Consider the following 18245-nt stretch of genomic DNA (forward strand, 5'->3'; position numbering starts at 1 on the left):
CTAATGTTAACTAGAAGAACCTCTTGACGGTGGCTGCATGCCATATTTAGTGACCACTTTAGTGATTGGCTATTTGGAAGAGCAGAGTTTTTGCATTAACAAGCAGGTGTACTTCCTAATAGTGGCCATTAAGTGTGCCTACTGTATTTGAAACCCATGAGTATCGGTTCAAAATGAGTGATACACCTTAAGAATCTGATTTAATATTCAGCAATACATCAGAAGCTCTATAGACTTTTAAATGTGGGCTCTTGGCAAAGCGCCACACTCACCCATTCAAATAGGTTTTCCATTTTGGGGTTGCCTGATCCTTTTCCAGCATCATCATCATCATCCATAAGGCAGTAGCCACTTTTAATGCAGACACACTCACTCACTCAGTGTCAGTTTAAAGTTGCCAGTTAACTTTGTGTCTTTGGGATGTAGAAGAAAACCAGAATACATGGTGAAAACTCTCTTGGCCCCAGGAAAAACCAGCAAACTCCACATGGCTGATATCCAACCAGTAATTGTACACGTCACTGGAGTTGTGAGACTGCACTATGCCACCCAAAACAGATTTATTCTGATGTATGTTTTACTACATTTTATCATTTTCATTTAGAAACACCAGTATCATAAACTGCGCAAATATTTTTTTATGATAACTCAGGTGAATGGAGGTTAAAGAAAATACAAAAAATATATACATTCATTCAAGTATAAAAATATGTATGCAAATATACATATAGTTTTTTTCTTTCATTATACCTTCTATAAAATAGAGAACTAATATTTTCATGTGATAAAAATACAGCAATAGGTTATTTTTCTCTCGGTGTAATATACACCAATCTCTTGCACATTCCAGGGAGTCCAGAATCTGAGGTTCCCGCAGGTGTCTTCACAGTCCATTATGCAATGTTTCTTTCTTCATTTACTTGGCTTCCTGGACTTGGACCTTGTTTTCTGTTATGAAAGAAAGAAATCTTCAGTAAATTAAGGAGCTAATAAACAAACAAACATTTTCTGAGTTTTATTTAATGTTAATATTCTGTATTAATTTCACCTACTGTTGGGTCCCTTGAAAGGTCTGCTACTAATTGAGGATTCTACAGTAACACAACTGTGCAGAGCAGCAAAGAACTCAATCTTTTCATTGTTACTTTGCCTTATCATACCATATATTATGGAAACATTATTACCTGGTCAAAATGTCAACTTTGTTATCAACAGAATTAGGTTTGATCTGTCTCAGTCTCTTTATGTGTCACAATGTAATATGTCACTTTGGACTTGTAATTGAATCATTCAGTATGACAAAAAACGCAAGACACATTCTGAATTTGAGCAAAGTTGCTCCAGTTGATTTTGCTCTGTATACAGAGGTAATTGTTTTTTTTTTTTTTGCATTTTTTGATCATATTACCCTGCAATAGTTTACTATAGCTTTATGTAGGAATCGTCAAGTTCTGGACTTTTTTTCTTTATCATCGCCCATGAAGATCTTAGTCAGTTCCACAAACAGCCACAAGGTGGAGCATAAGTTCATGTAAATGCCTGGCTTTTATTGTATGCTTTAGTACTAGGGTGTTGCACCGTGTTAGCCATTATGAATGTAGAGAAAAGCCAAGCAAAATGACACCTTTTATTGGCTAACTAAAAAGATTACAATATGCAAGCTTTTGAGGCAACTCGGGCCCCTTCTTCAGGCAAGATGTAATCAATGTATGCTTGTATGCTTTATAAACTTCAGTACTGTGATATGTGTGTGTCTTCAGAATGAACTCGCAGGAGCCATTCCAGTGTCAAGAGCAAAAAAGTTAAAGCTTCAGTTTGAAAAATTTTTCAAAAAATTAATGTATATGATAAACCTCACAAAATGGGTAGGTGAAATTAAGTATCAAATAGTGGGTTCATGAAATATCAGAAATGTGTGCACAAAATCATCCAGGATTTGCAGGAAAACCTGAACTGACATCTTGTATTTTATTATTCATTTTATGATCCATTATTTATATACAAAGTAAAAATAAGGCAGGCCATGCTATGTCTACCTCACAGCCTCAGCAGACCGGGTTTGAGTCCTTGGCCTGGCCACTGTCTGCCTGTGTTGGGTTTGGCACATTCCCAAATGGCTTGTAAGGCTTTCCCTGCTGGTACTCTACGCTGTTTTTTCCTCCCATATCCTAAAGTCTTGCTGGGTTGATTATTTGGCTCTTTATGTGTGATTGTTCATGACTGCATGGGGGCACCTACACTGGACCTGTGCCCAGTCCTGGGTTACTCCTTGACCTGCCTACAATGCTGCAAGCCCTTGCCATTTTCAAAATGGTAAGTCTAGCACTCTTAAGAGTTACTGTATCAATCAGTAAAAGAATGGTTTGTCCATACAGCTTGTTAGGTTCCTGTTACTTTGTGGCACTTAAGCCCATAAAGACAAGTTGTGCAACACTTACAGAACATCTAACATTTTATTACCAACATGGACAGTGGCACACACATGCTCATAACAATAATACAACTGAAAAAAATGAACGCGTCATGGAAAAGTTTGCTGCATGATTATGGCTGTTTCTCTAATCAAGCAGAGTCCACATAATGGTATTGGGCGAACATTTTTTTTAAACTTGGAAAAAGGCCTTTGCTCCATCGCCAATACAGTTACATAATGCAAAATAAAATTGTCAGGATATATAATGAAAGGATACATTATGCAATAAGAATTTTGTATTCATTTAGACTGCTTAACATTCACTTGTTTTAACCAATTATGCTGTAACTTCAGATCTCTGCTTATTTTAGAACCACACTTGCTTCCCCGTTTTCTGAAAGCCATAGCCAATCCAAGGAAGGTAAAGTGGATGCAAGTCGGCTGCAGTGTCTTCAGGTCTTCAATTATTAAGTGCTGTGGCAGCAATGTGGAAAATTGATAAATACATATACTGTATAAAAACCTAAAACTCCCTGATAGACTCACTGACTGGTCAATTCATGAAAAGAAATAACCAAGTAAATCTCATCGCTGTTGGCCCCCAGAAAAATCCATCCTGACTGAAAAGTTAACAATGGGGGAAAACCAAAAAAAGTATCGTTTTGGCAGCAGTAACTGTGACGCTACTATTGGTAACATCTGGGGTCACACTACACATGTCATTGGGGGCAAGGGTATGAAGGTCCGCTCCATGCCTAGCCTGCTATCCAAGACTGGACAACGTCCTTTCCCTTGCTTGTGTGTGCTTTCTTGCCTGATTTTTATGATTTATAGAATCTTTGGACGACTCCAAATAGGGTGTAGAAAAATGTCAATGACGATAAAAAGAATGGGATGCATTTGAGCCAGAATTCATGTGTGCCACAGCAAAGGTTCTGAATACTTGTGTCAATGGGATATTTTTTGTTTTTTTTTTGTTTTTGTTCTTTATTTCGCCTTATACAATTTCTTGTATTAGGAATTTGGTAGTTTTCGTATACCCCTTGGGGTCAGAGCGCAGGGTCAGCCATTGTACAGCGCCCCGGAGCAATTACAGGTTAAGGGCCTTGCTCAAGGGCCCAGCAGAGCAGTGGCCTTTTTGGCAGTGACGGGGATTCGAACCAGCAACCTTCGGGATACCAGTGCAGATCCTTAGCCTCAGAGCCACCACTCCGCCCCCAAATTTCCGTGTGTGTGTGTGTGTGTGTGTTTTTTAAATAAATTAGCAAACATTTCTCAAATCTTGTTTTTGCATTTGTCCCTGTGGGTTTTTGAGTTAAAATGAATTTAAATGATTTTGGCATGAAGCTGGAGTATGACAAAATGTGGAAAACGCAAAGGGCTCTGAAAACTTTAGGAATTCACCAAATAATGGAAATCATGTGAAAATTTTCTAGGGGGGTCCCACCAATGGTGCACCCCTTCTGCTAGATACAACATTATCTCACATGTAATTTTTAGCTTGTAGTTATTTGTATATATTGCAGCTCATTTGGTTTTTGTTATACTTTGGAATGCATTATTCTTTACTCAGTTACCGTTTTTAACATGAGACAGTAATGTCTGCCATGCAGACACATTTTCTATAAGACAAATACAAAGCCAACTGGTACTTCTCCATACTGAAAAGGATTACCTGAGCTCAGAGAGGGATTGCTTGTTCCGTATTCTGACTTCCTCAGTTATTGGATATAACAGCAGGATGACTAACCCCATCACGATGAACACTACTGGGGCCGCTCCAATTAGCAGCTTCAGGATGTAGGCCACGTGGGGGGGCTGTTTACAAGCCCCTGTATCATAGCCGGCAAATCTGTAACAAAAGAGCAGACTCGGAGTAATGTGCAGTTACAAGTAGATGGAAGAGAATTCTGTTAGAAACAAAGTGATAATTAGATGCATTATGACTTCTGTGCTAAAAAGATTACAAGATTACTTTCAAGGCAACTCAGGCCCCTTCTTCAGGCAAGATGTAATCATTGTAATCATTGCCTGAAGAAGGGGCCTGAGTTGCCTCAAAAGCTTGCATATTGTAATCTTTTTAGTTGGCTAATAAAAGGTGTAATTTTGCTTGACTTCTCACTACATTTATAACGGCTAACACGGCACAACACCCTAGTACTACAGACTTCTATGCTGGAAAAACCATGGCATTTTACATGGATATGCAGTAAGCTTTATTTCTGTGGAATTAATAGCTTTAAGTGATAATTTTATATAAAAAATTGTCAGTTAATTATAAGAAATCCTCTCAAAATATCCACCCCAATTTCAGGTGCAGTGGTTAAGGCCCAGGACTCAACTCCACAAGTCTGTCAATTTTTGCCTTCCTGTATAACCTTTGCAAGTCACTTAACCTGTGGGTGCTCCATTGTAACAGACTAATCTTGTAAAGGGGCCTGAAAAATATAAAATGATCACACATTATTATTGCTATTTCTCCAATCCATAAAGGATTTTTTTGAATGTTTAAGAGGGGTCTCCAACACCACTCTTGGAGGGATACAGGTCATCCTAACCCTTTTCTTTAGTAGTGACCAGTTTTTTTTCTGCTAATTAACTTTTCTCTTAATTTTGATGTACTTGCTATTTAACACTCAGACTCCTTAAGTGTTTTCTTCCTTAATTAGCAGCCAAACAATAAAGAGATACAAAACGAGGCAACATGTGACCAGCTCACCTGTGTGCATAATAAAATATCTAAAAATAAAGAAAATTGAAGGTCTCCGTTAACATTCATCTGCTCAGACAGCAAAACATTTTGACTGTGCTCTTTTGGAAATGTCTGCTGTGGCAGAATGAGAGCAGTAACAGGCCATGGAATTCAATAACGGGTTTAATTAACAGCAAGAATCGGCTTCTCAGTAAGAAACTATTGAAGTAAAATTTGTTGGAGATAAAAGAGACTGAGCTGCTCATCTATTGGCTCACTTCACATCTCATTTTATTTGGCTGCTACATAAGGAAAAAAGAAGCAATTCAGAATGTTAAACACATCAATTAAAAGGAAGTGAAAAGACGTCATTGTATCAGTATGCTGCTGCTGGAGAATGTGAATTTCCCATTGGGATTAATAAAGTATCTATCTATCTATCTATCAATTCACAGCAGAATTTGGTCACTAATTAACAAAGAGATTGGAAGGAAAACCTGCAGTCCCTGAGGCCCTCCAGGACCAAAGCTGGACACCTCTGAACTACTGTACAGTATATACCACCTAAGACAGGGGTGTCAAACTCTGGCCTGGAGTGCCGCAGTGGCTGCAGGTTTTCATTCTAACCCTTTTCCTGATCAATGGTCACTTTTCACTGCTAATTAAATTGTTTTTTCCCTTCATTTGAGTAGCCCTGTAAGGATTCAGTCCACTGAATTGATTCATTTCTTCATTAAATGACAGCCAAACAGAAATGAGATGTGAAACGAGCCAAAAGATGACCAGCTAAATAGGGACTTCATGCTCCACACAATTTCACTCCAATCACTTTCTTAATGTGAAGCCGATTCTTGCTGTTAATTAAACCCGTTATTTAATTCCATGGCTTGTTGCTGCTCTCATTCTACCAGAGCAGACATTTCCAAATCTGTTGATTTTTCTATGAACACCGTCAAAATGTGTTGGCGACCTAAGAGATCAACCTTACTGAGACCTTCACCTTTCTTTATTTTCAGATATCGTGTGATGGGCACAGGTGAGCTGCTCATGCGGTGGCTTGTTTCGTGCCTCATTATTGTTTGGCTGCTAATTAAGGAAAAAGAGATAACTAAGAGGCCTGAGTCAAGCTAAATAAAACTAAGGTGAAGGAAGTTAATTAGCAGCAAAAACTGGTCACAAATGAAGAGGATGGTTAGAATGAAAACCTGCAGCCCCCCAGGACCAGAGTTTGACATCCGTGGCCTAAGAGATCCCTATCACCAAGTAAAGGGTGTAGTACATCGTGCTGATAGGCGTGTACAGTATAAATACAAAGACAACATGAAAAGAAGAAAATGACAATACAGTAGCACTTCCCTTGTATCCATAAAATTGTTCCAGAGGGGAAACACCCAAACATAATATTGCAGAATCTCTAATGACATGAATTACAAATGGCAGTGGATTATAGCACAGAGCTGTAATGTTACCAAATTGCATACTGTGGCAGATCCAAATCTGTACATTTGGCAATGCAGTGGGTCTGCAAACAGGATGGACAGAGCTTTAGCTGGCATCTCAGAATTATTTGTGCTGATTACATGATTTAAATCTATTTAGTTGGAGGTTAAGCGGCGACATGATAGAATTCAGAATCATGAAGGGGCAAATAGGAGTGATGCTGTCAAACTGAAATAAGTTTTTCAATAAGAATGCAGGAGTAGAGTTGGAAGTTGGTAAAGGGTAGATTTTTCTTTTTCATATAGAGAGCCGTACATGTGTGTAAATGAGAGGAAGGTCAGAGGAATGGTGAGGATGTAGGGAGTAGAGTTGGCGAAGGTGGATGAGTTTAAATACTTGGGATCAACAGTACAGAGTAATGGGGATTGTGGAAGAGAAATGAAAAAGAGAGTAAAGGCAGGGTGGAATGGGTGGAGAAGAGTGTCAGGAGTAATTTGTGATAGACGGGTATCAGCAAGAGTGAAAGGGAAGGTCTACAGGATGGTAGTGAGACCAGCTGTGTTATATGGGTTGGAGACGGTGGCACTGACCAGAAAGCAGGAGACAGAGCTGGAGGTAGCAGAGTTAAAGATGCTAAGATTTGCACTGAGTGTGACGAGGATGGATAGGATTAGAAATGAGGACATTAGAAGGGTCAGCTCAAGTTGGACAGTTGGGAGACAAAGTCAGAGAGGCGAGATTGTGTTGGTTTGGACATGTGCAGAGGAGAGATGCTGAGTATATTGGGAGAAGGATGCTAAGGATAGAGCTGCCAGGGAAAAAGGAAAAGAGGAAGGCCTAAGAGAAGGTTTATGGATGTGGTGAGAGAGGACATGCAGGTGATGGGTGTAACAGAACAAGATGCTTAGGGCAGAAAGATATGGAAGAAGATGATCTGCTGTAGCAACCCCTAATGGGAGCAGCCGAAAGAAGAAGAAGATAGAGAGCCATAATTGCGTGGACCTATTCGGTAAAAAGGTACTAAGAATGTCACAAACACATCTCTGCTCACCACACATCAGCAGGGTGCATATACAAAGCTATTTAATAATCCCATCTCTGGACTATAAAAATGAAGGTCAAACTTAGGGCCAGGAGAGCTTCCACATCATTTTGTGCTTTACTTGTATTCTTGTTTGCTTTTCTAGTTGTGATGTTTTATGTAATGATTGATTGTCTGGATGAGCTACAAATAATAACTTGAATGTGTTTGTTAGCTAAGCTGGAGACGCATCATTTTTCAATTCAAAATGCCTGAAAATATAAATAAAATTAAACAATTCCAAAGGTTGCAAAGTGTATAAAAACTGTAATGTTTGTCAATTTTAGGTTAAATGAAAGAATAAATTAGAAACAGGGAAGATATATGTTTCTCAGTAACCTAACGTTTAATCATGTGAAGTGAAACTAATCACTGTGTAATTATTTAGTAACTAACACAATTTCATTTATAAGAGTTATTTTCTGCTTCAGTGGAGCTTTCCCAGTAATGTGAACCAAATAAAAAAGCAATGTACTTTTTTAGTCTACAATTAAATCATGTTAAGATATAAACTACCTGAATATTCAACTGTTTTTCCCCTTAATGAGTAAGAAAAAAATGAAGTTATTTTATAGACATTCTTTTTTCATAATTTTTCATGTAATAGAAATACACAATTGCTGATGAAGTCGAAATAACAGCTGGTATTATATTTTAATGTATTACTATTAAATAAAATATTGGGCCATCTCAATGCAATATTCTAATTTGGCTTAATGGTTTTCAACTGTTTATATATTTAAAAAAAAAAAAATGTTCTTAAAAATAACCTGTTCAGCCGAGCACACCGTGGGAATTCATTTGTAACTAAAGTCTCACTTTAATCAGGTCCTGCAGTTGTTTCATGGCTCCAATTGCTTAATTTTCAGCGCGGATACCATTTTGCTGTGTTCTCCATCGTGAAGGCCTCATCACTCCGAGACACGTTAGTGGCATCAAGTTCAGACGGCCAGATGCATACCCAGCAAGACTGTTTCTAATTCTAGATGCTTTCTTTCTAGAGTACTAGGACAGAAAGTATCTTTGACAAATATTTCCTGGCTCAGTGGAATGGTTGATCCCCTCCTTTCTGATCTGTACCAGAGATATTTATGATTGTGTTGGGGTTACCAACTGCGCATTAACCACTTCAGTTTTCATCCATCTTTCACGTCAGCTGTCAATGTATCCACCACCATTACATATTCTGGACAAATCCATCTCTGTAACCCGTCATTCGGTGAATCCATTTACATTTGCAAGACTCTGTGTACTTTTGATAGTAAATATCAGTTGTGAGCTACAGAGTGGTATTCAAGTCTACATCTTAGGACTTCCTTCAATTCAAGACTAAACACACTTGTACATGTAGGTATCCACTATGTATGAGAGTCAGGCGTAAACCCAAACAAATCGAAAATCATTACAAGCTATCCAATCATCCATTTTCTGCACTTGTCTGGTTCGCAGGGGCAGTAGTCTAAGCATTACAAAGTAGCTTCTATCAATTTCTATTGACCTAAGTAAAAACTTACTCAAGACAAAGCGTTGACACTCCTAAAGAAACTCCAGCTGCAAATTTTGTGAAGAACACATAAAATGAATAGAAGATAGCTTCATGTCCCTTGGAGTGTGGATTTATTAATCTAAAGTCATCAACCACATCAGGCAACATGGACCTGAAAAGAAAAGAAGAAAGTAATAAATCCGTCTTCCTGACAAGTTCTGCCAAGGTCTAACCTGAAGTACATTCTTCCAGTCAACTTTTGTGCTATAAGGTGATGAATACATAAAGCTGATTTTATAGTTGATCACATTGTTACTAATGAAAAGGCAGTGTTCAAAACAAAGTGATTTTTTTGAAACTACGGTCCTATAACATTGGTCTGCACCATAAAAAAAGTGTACTTTTTAGATTTAGGTGTGCTGAATCCATTTCTGAAATTTCTCTACCACTTTCTCTATTGGGTTACATAAAAATAGCTATTTTGGGGAAAAATAAACTTTTTTTTTGTTTTAAATAAGTTACATTTGTTTTATGGCATAATTATTTTTCATGCTCCGAACATTTTTTGAAGCACATTTTAAGCTGGAAAATGTTCCTCTTTCTCGTTCTTCATGTTAGCTGAGGTGGAAATAATTGAAAATAATGCAATAAGTTGTACTTTTTTTCTCTCTTTTTTTCCCTTCAAAATAACTGAATTTATATTCAGAAGGTCTAAAAGAAGCCTTTTTATTGTACAGAAGAGAGAAAGTTATTGTTTATTTTTACAGAAATGTGCACGGTCAGGTTGATTCATCCATTGTCTTGACCAGATAACTGGTAAGCAAACGGTAAGCTAGAACATGGGAGCGGCGTCTGAACATGAGGAGATTCAACAAGGACGTCACGGAACAGACTTCTGTTGGGCATTCTACCGTGAAACACCTTCACAGGACTATAAAAGGAAAAAATGTAGTAAGTGACAACTCTTTTAAAAGTAATAATTTCAATAATGTGAAATTGTTTCAAGTGTAAATAATTTTTTTAATATATTACTTTTTTCAATTTTAAGCCTTAATTTTTCAAAACCTGGATGTGATAGAGCAGGCCTGTTGCCAAAACACCTAAAATTTCTGACGGGAGTACATTTTTTTTTTTTTTTGCAGGCCAGTGTAATTCCCCCATTTTCAAACCCTCAAACCAGTTCAAGATCGTGAAGGCCTTCTTACCATGGTAAAAGAAGAGAGGCTGCCACGCTCAGACCAGACGACAAAGCCACTGCATAAGCCACTATGATATTAGGGATGCTGACCAGCATAACTGCAAATGGGATGATCCACTGAAGGAGAGGAAGACCAAACAAAAACAGCAGTCATGAAGACATGTATGGCGATCATCTGAACAACTCATTGAGATAAGTCACAGACTGAGCTGCATATTATTAGCAGACCTGCTAGGATCTTACTAAAGCCTAGTACTGTTTTAAAAACATAAACTGTCAGTATTAACAAGCCACCAGAGCCGAAAAATACACAAAAAGGTACAGTAACTGAAATAATGTAACTTAAACTGGTCAACAAACATTTTGCTACTGGGATTCTTTCATCTGTACTTTAACAAATTTCACTTGCTGACTCCAAATCTGAAAACCGCTTTCGTCCAGCACGTCCCATTTTTTAGTTATGATGTTCCAGGTCTTGGACAACTAGGGTGACTGGACAGTAAAGGTGATGAGTTTCAGCATTTAAGAAATAAGTTTGGTCTCAAGAAAAGTGAAGCCAAAATTAAGGAAGGTGTTTTTGTTGGCCCTGAAATCCGTGAACTGATGCTTGACGATGAGTTCAAAAAGAAACTGAAGCCAACTGAATCAGCACCCTCATTCGTGCAGGTTGTCCAGAATTTTCTTGACAGCCACAGAGCAGAGAATTATACTGAGCTTGTGGAGAATATGCTGAGAGTATATTAGAATACAGGAGCCAGAATGTTACTGAAGATATATTGATATTCAAAAGTGTCAAAACGTCAATGATGTGTATTTCAAAAACCTGACGTGTTGGCTTAATAACGATTGCATATATGAAATCAGAGTAAAAACTTAATAAAGAGCTGCTCTGAAGTTCCCAGAAGCAAACAAAAAATATTTTTTTGTAGACCAGTGTTATTTTTTCTAGGATTACACAACTCTTCAATTATACAGTAAGATGAAGGGCTGGGGAAAACAATAGCTGCTGTGTACTGTACCTTTTAAAGTGCCCAGTTTACAGTATGTTGTGTTCAGAATTTTTATAATTTTTAAATGTATTAAAATAATGCCATTTCATGTTCAGGTCTCTGTTGTTCCTAGGAAACCCTGTTTGCCCACCCTGAACCCCTTTGCTGCAGGTGTGTCCTACTGTAGTGAATTGCCAGTGTCACTCACCCTTTTATTATACTGTAAATATGTCTGTGTGAAAACATACACTAAATTTTACTTCTTTCTCTCTCCTCCTTCGTGTATTTTTAAATACCTTTCCAGTGATGACATTACACCAAGTTGTGATATGTTTATCTTTTTCTGCCTTGAACATCTCAATGTCTGTCCCTGTTAGTGTGTGTTTGTTATATAGAATCCATTTCTTTCATTCATTTTCTGTTTCAGCTTCATTTTTTTGGTTGTTGAAATATTTTCATGTTCTTCTGAGACACCATGTTGCTTTTCATTGGCACCACTATTTGGTCAGTGTTTTGTCTACTTTACTATGTTGTTACTACACAGGAAACTGGAAGTCTGTGGTGCGTAACGTCTCAGATTTGACGGGATGAGGTCAGCTCCATGTACTTTGTGGCTGTCCGAGGTTACAGATTTAAAATAATGGCACTTCACACAGTTGTTGAGATTCAGTGTTCCTGGCTTTAGATCTTTGCCAAGTTATTGACTACAATTTAGTGTTGTATTTTGTTGCAGACTTATTGGTTTAACATCCTTGGTGTTAACGCCATGTCTGTCTCGGGCTCAGAATTCCTATTAAAAATGGTTAAGTCCAAGTTTCTCTTGGGCTAAACTATAGATAGATAGATAGATAGATAGATACTTTATTAATCCCAATGGGAAATTCACATTCTTCAGCAGCAGCATACTGATACAATAAATAATATTAAATTAAAGAATGATAATAATGCAGGTGAAAAACAGACAATAACTTTGTATAATGTTAAATGTTAACCTTTACCCCCCGGGTGGAATTAAAGAGTCGCATAGTTTGGGGGAGGAACGATCTCCTCAATCTGTCAGTGGAGCAGGACAGTGACAGCAGTCTGTTGCTGAAGCTGCTCTTCTGTCTGGAGATGATACTATTTAGTGGATGCAGTGGATTCTCCATAATTGATAGGAGCCTGTTGAGTGCCCTTCGCTCTGCCACAGATGTCAAACTGTCCAGCTCCATGCCAACAATAGAGCCTGCCTTCCTCACCAGTTTGTCCAGGCGTGAGGCGTCTTTCCTCTTAATGCTGCCTCCCCAGCACACCACCGCGTAGAAGAGGGCGCTCGCCACAACTGTCTGATAGAACATCTGCAGCATCTTATTGCAGATGTTGAAGGACGCCAGCCTTCTAAGGAAGTATAACCGGCTCTGTCCTTTCTTGCACAGCGCATCAGTATTGGCAGTCCAGTCTAATTTATCATCCAGCTGCACTCCCAGATATGTATTGTTCACATGTACTGTGTTAAGCCCTAAATAGCACTAGAGACAGTATATAAAAACATAATGCTGCCAAAAATCATGCCACTGTATGGTAAATCATCAATATTCATAAATGTGCCACAGCCTTTAACCTAAACACACAATGGCGTGTAAATGAAAAGCTATAAAGCCAGGTTTAAAATAAACTCAAAATGAACCATTAGTTTAAAAGTATGATAGTGATGACAATAGGAGTTGGTCACCAGACGTTGACACATGTAGTGAAACTAATGCATACAGCACTGTATGACCTAACTGCCATGATGTGCCCGGTGAATTCAGTCACATAAAGCTTTAGCATGGCAGAAAGGTAAAATGATTGTGATTAAGTGGAAGGACAGCTATCCCATTGTACTGGACTGCTGTGCTCTGGCTTTGAATCCGGTTAACCTCCAAAGCTTCTGCGTTGTGACTCGCGATGTGCTGCTTCATGCGAACCACCACAAAGGGTTAATGACACCACCTTTATCTGTTAATGTTTATTATTAACAGGTTGAATGTTAAAACAGAAAACATGAGTGCTCAAACTCTGCCAGTACAATTCCAACTCTCACAGTTAATACAGTGAACACTGATGATGTAACACCGACAAAGAAAGGATTTGTGAAGCGAACAAAACAAAATAATAAGATAAAAAAATAATTTACAAAAATAAAGAAAATCTACACAATGTGCTAAGAATGATTATTTAAAAAAAAAAAAAAAAAAAAGATATGAAACAAACAATATGACTGGCGGAGCCGAACGTGATTGTAAGTCGACGATTACCTGTAGTGTGTTTTTGTCCTTTTTTTTTTTTTTTCTATAAGTTTGTTTCCTGTCTTAGGGAGTCAAGGCTAGGGTGCTGTCAAAAAACAGGGACTGTTCAGGCCCATTTTGGGCTTTACAAGAAATAAATCGTTGTTGGTCGTTTTTCACAATTTGAGTAATAAAATATTGACACGTTTCATGAAAACTTTTTTTTTTCTTTAAAAAAAAAAAAATAATAATAATTTGGGTTCAAACGTTTTAAATCTGTCGCAGTGTCATTCCGAATATGCAACATAAATCACCATTTTGTGCTCCTTGTTCAAGGACACTGCCATTTTGTTTACCAGTGCCATGGCAACCTTCAGTTTCGTGACTGACATCACAGATCAAAAGTGGTGAATTACATCATCACCGCAAACCTATATAACATGGTATTAGCTTAATAGTATTGGCATAACAAACACATCTGGTTAATCTCCTTCTTTTCTTTAGACTTTTCCTTCCACTTTTGATTTGTTTCTTCTGAGATGACCTTTTCCTTTAGACTTTTAATACTCTTTTACCTAGCTCTTCATCTTCTGATCTTCATGCCTTTTATCTCCTCCAGGCATGATAAGAGCAGTGGGTGTAATGGTATGGGTTGCCAACACTTAAGATAGATTTTCACCTTATTAGCTAATAAGGGGATGTTTGATCACACAGATTGTATGATCTATCGTGGAGCCTGCTGTGGTAGACTGGCCAGAGGGGTCTGTTTGACCACACATTTCCTGGAAGCACTTAGGTGACCACCACATCCTATGTTCATCACCCGTGTCCCCAGCCTTCAGTCTCATAGAGCAGATTTGAGACCTTCACACCCTCGAAGGACAGATCAGTTACACAATGCTTTGTTGGCTGTGTAACAGAATTCCAAACAATCAGATAACCATTTGTTTTGCCAGCCCAAAATTAACATTATTTTCCTCTTCTGTACTGCGGTTTTCATTCCAGTTAGATTCTTCTTTGTTTGCATACTTATTGTAGGCTTTGTTGAATGTTATATAGTGTGCAGCTTAAGTCACATCAATTTGTGCAGCACTCTGAGCTTCTTAATGGAGAAGTGTGCGCTATACAAGTAGAGTACTGGATTGAACTGAATCTGAAAGCTTGTTTTAAGATCCTGTGATATATCTTTGACAGCAACACTCCCCATTGTGCTATTATTATAAACTCACTACCGCAAACACAGAATTCAGCCATTCTACTGAGCAACACTTTTTAATAAAAGACTCTTGTGCTGCTTCCTAATTCTATGGTTCCTATCAGAGATACTGACCAAAATGGAAAGCTTTGTTAATCAGGGTGGAGTGACCTTGGAAAAAAAAAAGACAAAAACAAAGAAGAAGAAAGAGCTTACTGAAATGCCACAGTATGCCGCTGTCTTCTTGCCAAACCTCTGCAGAAACCACTGCCAAAATGGGATGCTCACAAGAGCGGACATCTGGATAAGAAAAGAAAAGAGAGTTCGAGAGTTGCATTAAGGGTGCAGTTCTCTAATCATAAAAGTTTGTTGTATTTAAAAAGTTATTTTATAGTTCAGCTTCAGTATGAATTCTAAATGGTAGAATCATTTGGATGAGTGTAACTGAATGTAAGGAGGACCAGCACAGGTCACCAGAATGCCAGGCAGAATGCAACACTTGACGGGACTCCAGGCCATCCAGAGTCCACCAGGCCAATTTCCATTTGTTAAACTAAATCATTCATATATTAAGTTCCTTTACTGTGGCTTGGAATTCTACATACTTATGGTTAAACCCAAATCGAGTATGGGGTGACATGTAATGATATACTTTAAGCCTGATTAACTCTTGAAATAACATTGTGCTACAAAAGGCCAGGAGTATTTCTATGCATTCTGGCACTTTATGGTAACTCCTCAGTATTGCTGGGTGGGGTGGAGCCTCAAACAAAAAACACAATGTCAAAACGATAAGCCGTAAAGATAGCTTTAGAATTATTTGAAATTGAAACATTACTTGAATCGAGCGATAGTGATGCCAATGTGAATTGGTTATCAGACATTGACATGAAAAGTGAAACTGATGCATGATATGGCACTGTGTGACCAAACTGCCGTGATGTGCCCAGTAAATTTGCTCGCCTGAAGATTCACGGTGGTGCGACAGTAGCTGCATGAAAAAAAGCCAAGATAATTGCAATCAAGCAAGACATTAGGCCCCTATGCACTGTTCACAATGCGGCAACTGTCAATGTTTGTGTCAGGGGAAATGTGGAAGTCACTAAACCTTGCACTGTGTAGCCCGCAATAATGCAATGGGCATGTCGATCATGCAGGTCCGGCGCTGACATTCTATCTCCTGCAAGCAACAGGAAAAAAAAATATAAGTGTGCAAAGAAACGCAATTTTACTGTCCTCATTGCAGTGTTCGGCTGTGCGTTGGTGACTATCTCAAATCATATCACATGGAGGGCATGTACTAATTCTGCATTAGTACAGCAATGGGCACTAGACATAGGTTTTTCTACTATATGTTGATGTTTTGATATTTACATTAAAACGTTAGAAAGATTTAGATGAGAATAGGCCATTTAGTCCGGCAAAACCCACCAGTCCTCTCCGTTTAATTCCTCCAAAATAACATCAAGTTGCATTTTGAAGGTCCCTAAAGTCCTACTATCTACATGTTTCTGTTACACATAACAGGTCTTTTGGCTTGTTTTTCCTGGCGTAAACAGAATGCTTAAGAGGCTACTCCACTTTTGAACCAATGAGCCTATTTTGGCAATATCTGGTGCCTAACTGGGATAAGGAGCCACATCTGCACACACCTCCACTCACCAGTGCCCAGTTCGTCTTTTATTGACATATTAATACACTGTTCAAGAGTGGATGGCAAAACGTGGAGCTGCTTGCTGTTTGTTCACATGCCAAGACTTATTTGTGCATTTCTGTTCTGAAAAAATGGTAAATGTCATTTAGAAGAATGCTGCAACTGTACGCTGTCCGTCTTCATGAATATATGAGTATGTTAAAGGATAAGTTCAATATTTTTCAAATCAAAGCCGTTTCTTCATAAACTATATATGCATTTACAATTGTGTTCTAAAATTATGTTTTCTATAAATTAAGTTCTGGCAATTACAATGGCAAAGAGTAAATCGGAAAACTCTGAAGGCTTGTTTTTATATAACAAAACTTTTTCCACTTCATCAGTAAGTGTGAGAAAGGTATCTTTTTTTTAATTTGAAGAAAACACCTAACTTTAGAACACCGTTTCATGTGGTAAAAGCATATATACCATGTTTGTGGAGAAATAACTGATGTGAAAAATACCGAACTTATCCTTTTACAGATGAGCAATGCAAAGACTAATTATGCCCAAGGGCAAAGGTCACTCCTGGTTAATTAATTAATGTCTATTGTGGCATACGAACAGGCATCCCTGTCAGGAGAGAGCATAAGTTATTACCAGGACAGAAACATCATTGGCCAGCTGGATGGATAGATAGATAGATAGATAGATAGATAGATAGATAGATAGATAGATAGATAGATAGATAGATAGATAGATAGATAGATAGATAGATAGATAGATAGATAGATAGATAGATAGATAGATAGATAGATAGATAGAGAAAATTCACATATTCCAGCAGCAGCATACTGATAAAAACAATATTAATTAAAAACTGATAAAAAACAAAGTGCAAGTTAAAAAATGCAAGGTGGAGAGTGTGAGGCATAACAGTATAACAGTCAATAACTTTGTATAACGTTACCGTTTAAGGGTGGAATTGAAGAGTCACTTTGTTTGGGGGAGAAATGATCTCCTCAGTCTGTCAGTGGAGCAGGACATTGACAGCAGTCTGTCGCTGAAGCTGCTCCTCTGTCTGGAGATGATACTGTTTAGTGGATGCAGTGGATTCTCCATGATTGACAGGAGCCTGCTCAGCGCCCATCGCTCTGCCACGGATGTCAAACTGTCCAGCTCCGTGCCTACAATAGAGCCTGCCTTCCTCACCAGTTTGTCCAGGCGTGAAGCGTCCCACTTCTTTATGCTGCCTCCCCAGCACACCACCGCATAGAAGAGGGCGCTCACCACAACCGTCTGATAGAACATCTGCAGCATCTTACTGCAGATGTTGAAGGATGCCAGCCTTCTAAGGAAGTATAGAAGTGTCCAGTTTTTTTATATCATGCCCAGCCAGTATAAAATAATGGAGGGACCAGAGGAAGCCGGAAATTGGGAGTGGGTCCATCCCCCATATGCTAGGTGGTAGTGGTCTTCATGTAAGAGCCTAGTTGGGACACTTGCAGGGGTGCTAGGGAAATGAAGTCCAGAAGTGCAGCCCTGTAGGTATCCCTTGAGATCAGGAGAGGGCACTGTCAGGGGAGGCCCATTCTACTTTGTCTATGACCCGAAAGTGCATCCTAGAGGGGACGGAATGATACCGGAAGCACGGGTCTGACAATAAAGGAAGCCCACTGCTACAAATGGGCGAGTTGGAGTCGAAGGAGGAGGAAGGATAAGAAGAACCAGCAGATCATTTATTGGATAGTTGGTGGCTTGTTGTTGTTATTCTTATTATTATTATTTTTACTGTAAGACAAGAGGATTGTGAGAAGGTGCCTGAAAAAAGGAATAAAAGTCTTTTACTTTATTCTATTACACATGTGGTGT

The 18245-nt window shown here is 38.5% G+C and overlaps 1 protein-coding gene across 1 annotated transcript in view; it reads right to left on the bottom strand.

Moving 5' to 3' along the window:
• Positions 1-414: 414 nt before the first annotated feature.
• The window catches only part of mfsd2b (MFSD2 lysolipid transporter B, sphingolipid), a 112451-nt gene continuing 94620 nt past the window's right edge, over positions 415-18245 (bottom strand). Inside the window, exons 10-14 of the mRNA XM_051924934.1 lie at positions 14957-15040; positions 10318-10427; positions 9141-9284; positions 4089-4265; positions 415-948 (exon numbers count right to left, since the gene is read on the bottom strand). Of these exons, the coding sequence (XP_051780894.1) occupies positions 894-948; positions 4089-4265; positions 9141-9284; positions 10318-10427; positions 14957-15040 (570 nt within the window). The 3' untranslated portion in view covers positions 415-893. The remainder of the gene's footprint in view (positions 949-4088; positions 4266-9140; positions 9285-10317; positions 10428-14956; positions 15041-18245) is intronic.

The sequence above is a fragment of the Erpetoichthys calabaricus genome, chromosome 3 (genome assembly GCF_900747795.2).
Source record: "Erpetoichthys calabaricus chromosome 3, fErpCal1.3, whole genome shotgun sequence".
NCBI classification, from domain to species: domain Eukaryota; kingdom Metazoa; phylum Chordata; class Cladistia; order Polypteriformes; family Polypteridae; genus Erpetoichthys; species Erpetoichthys calabaricus.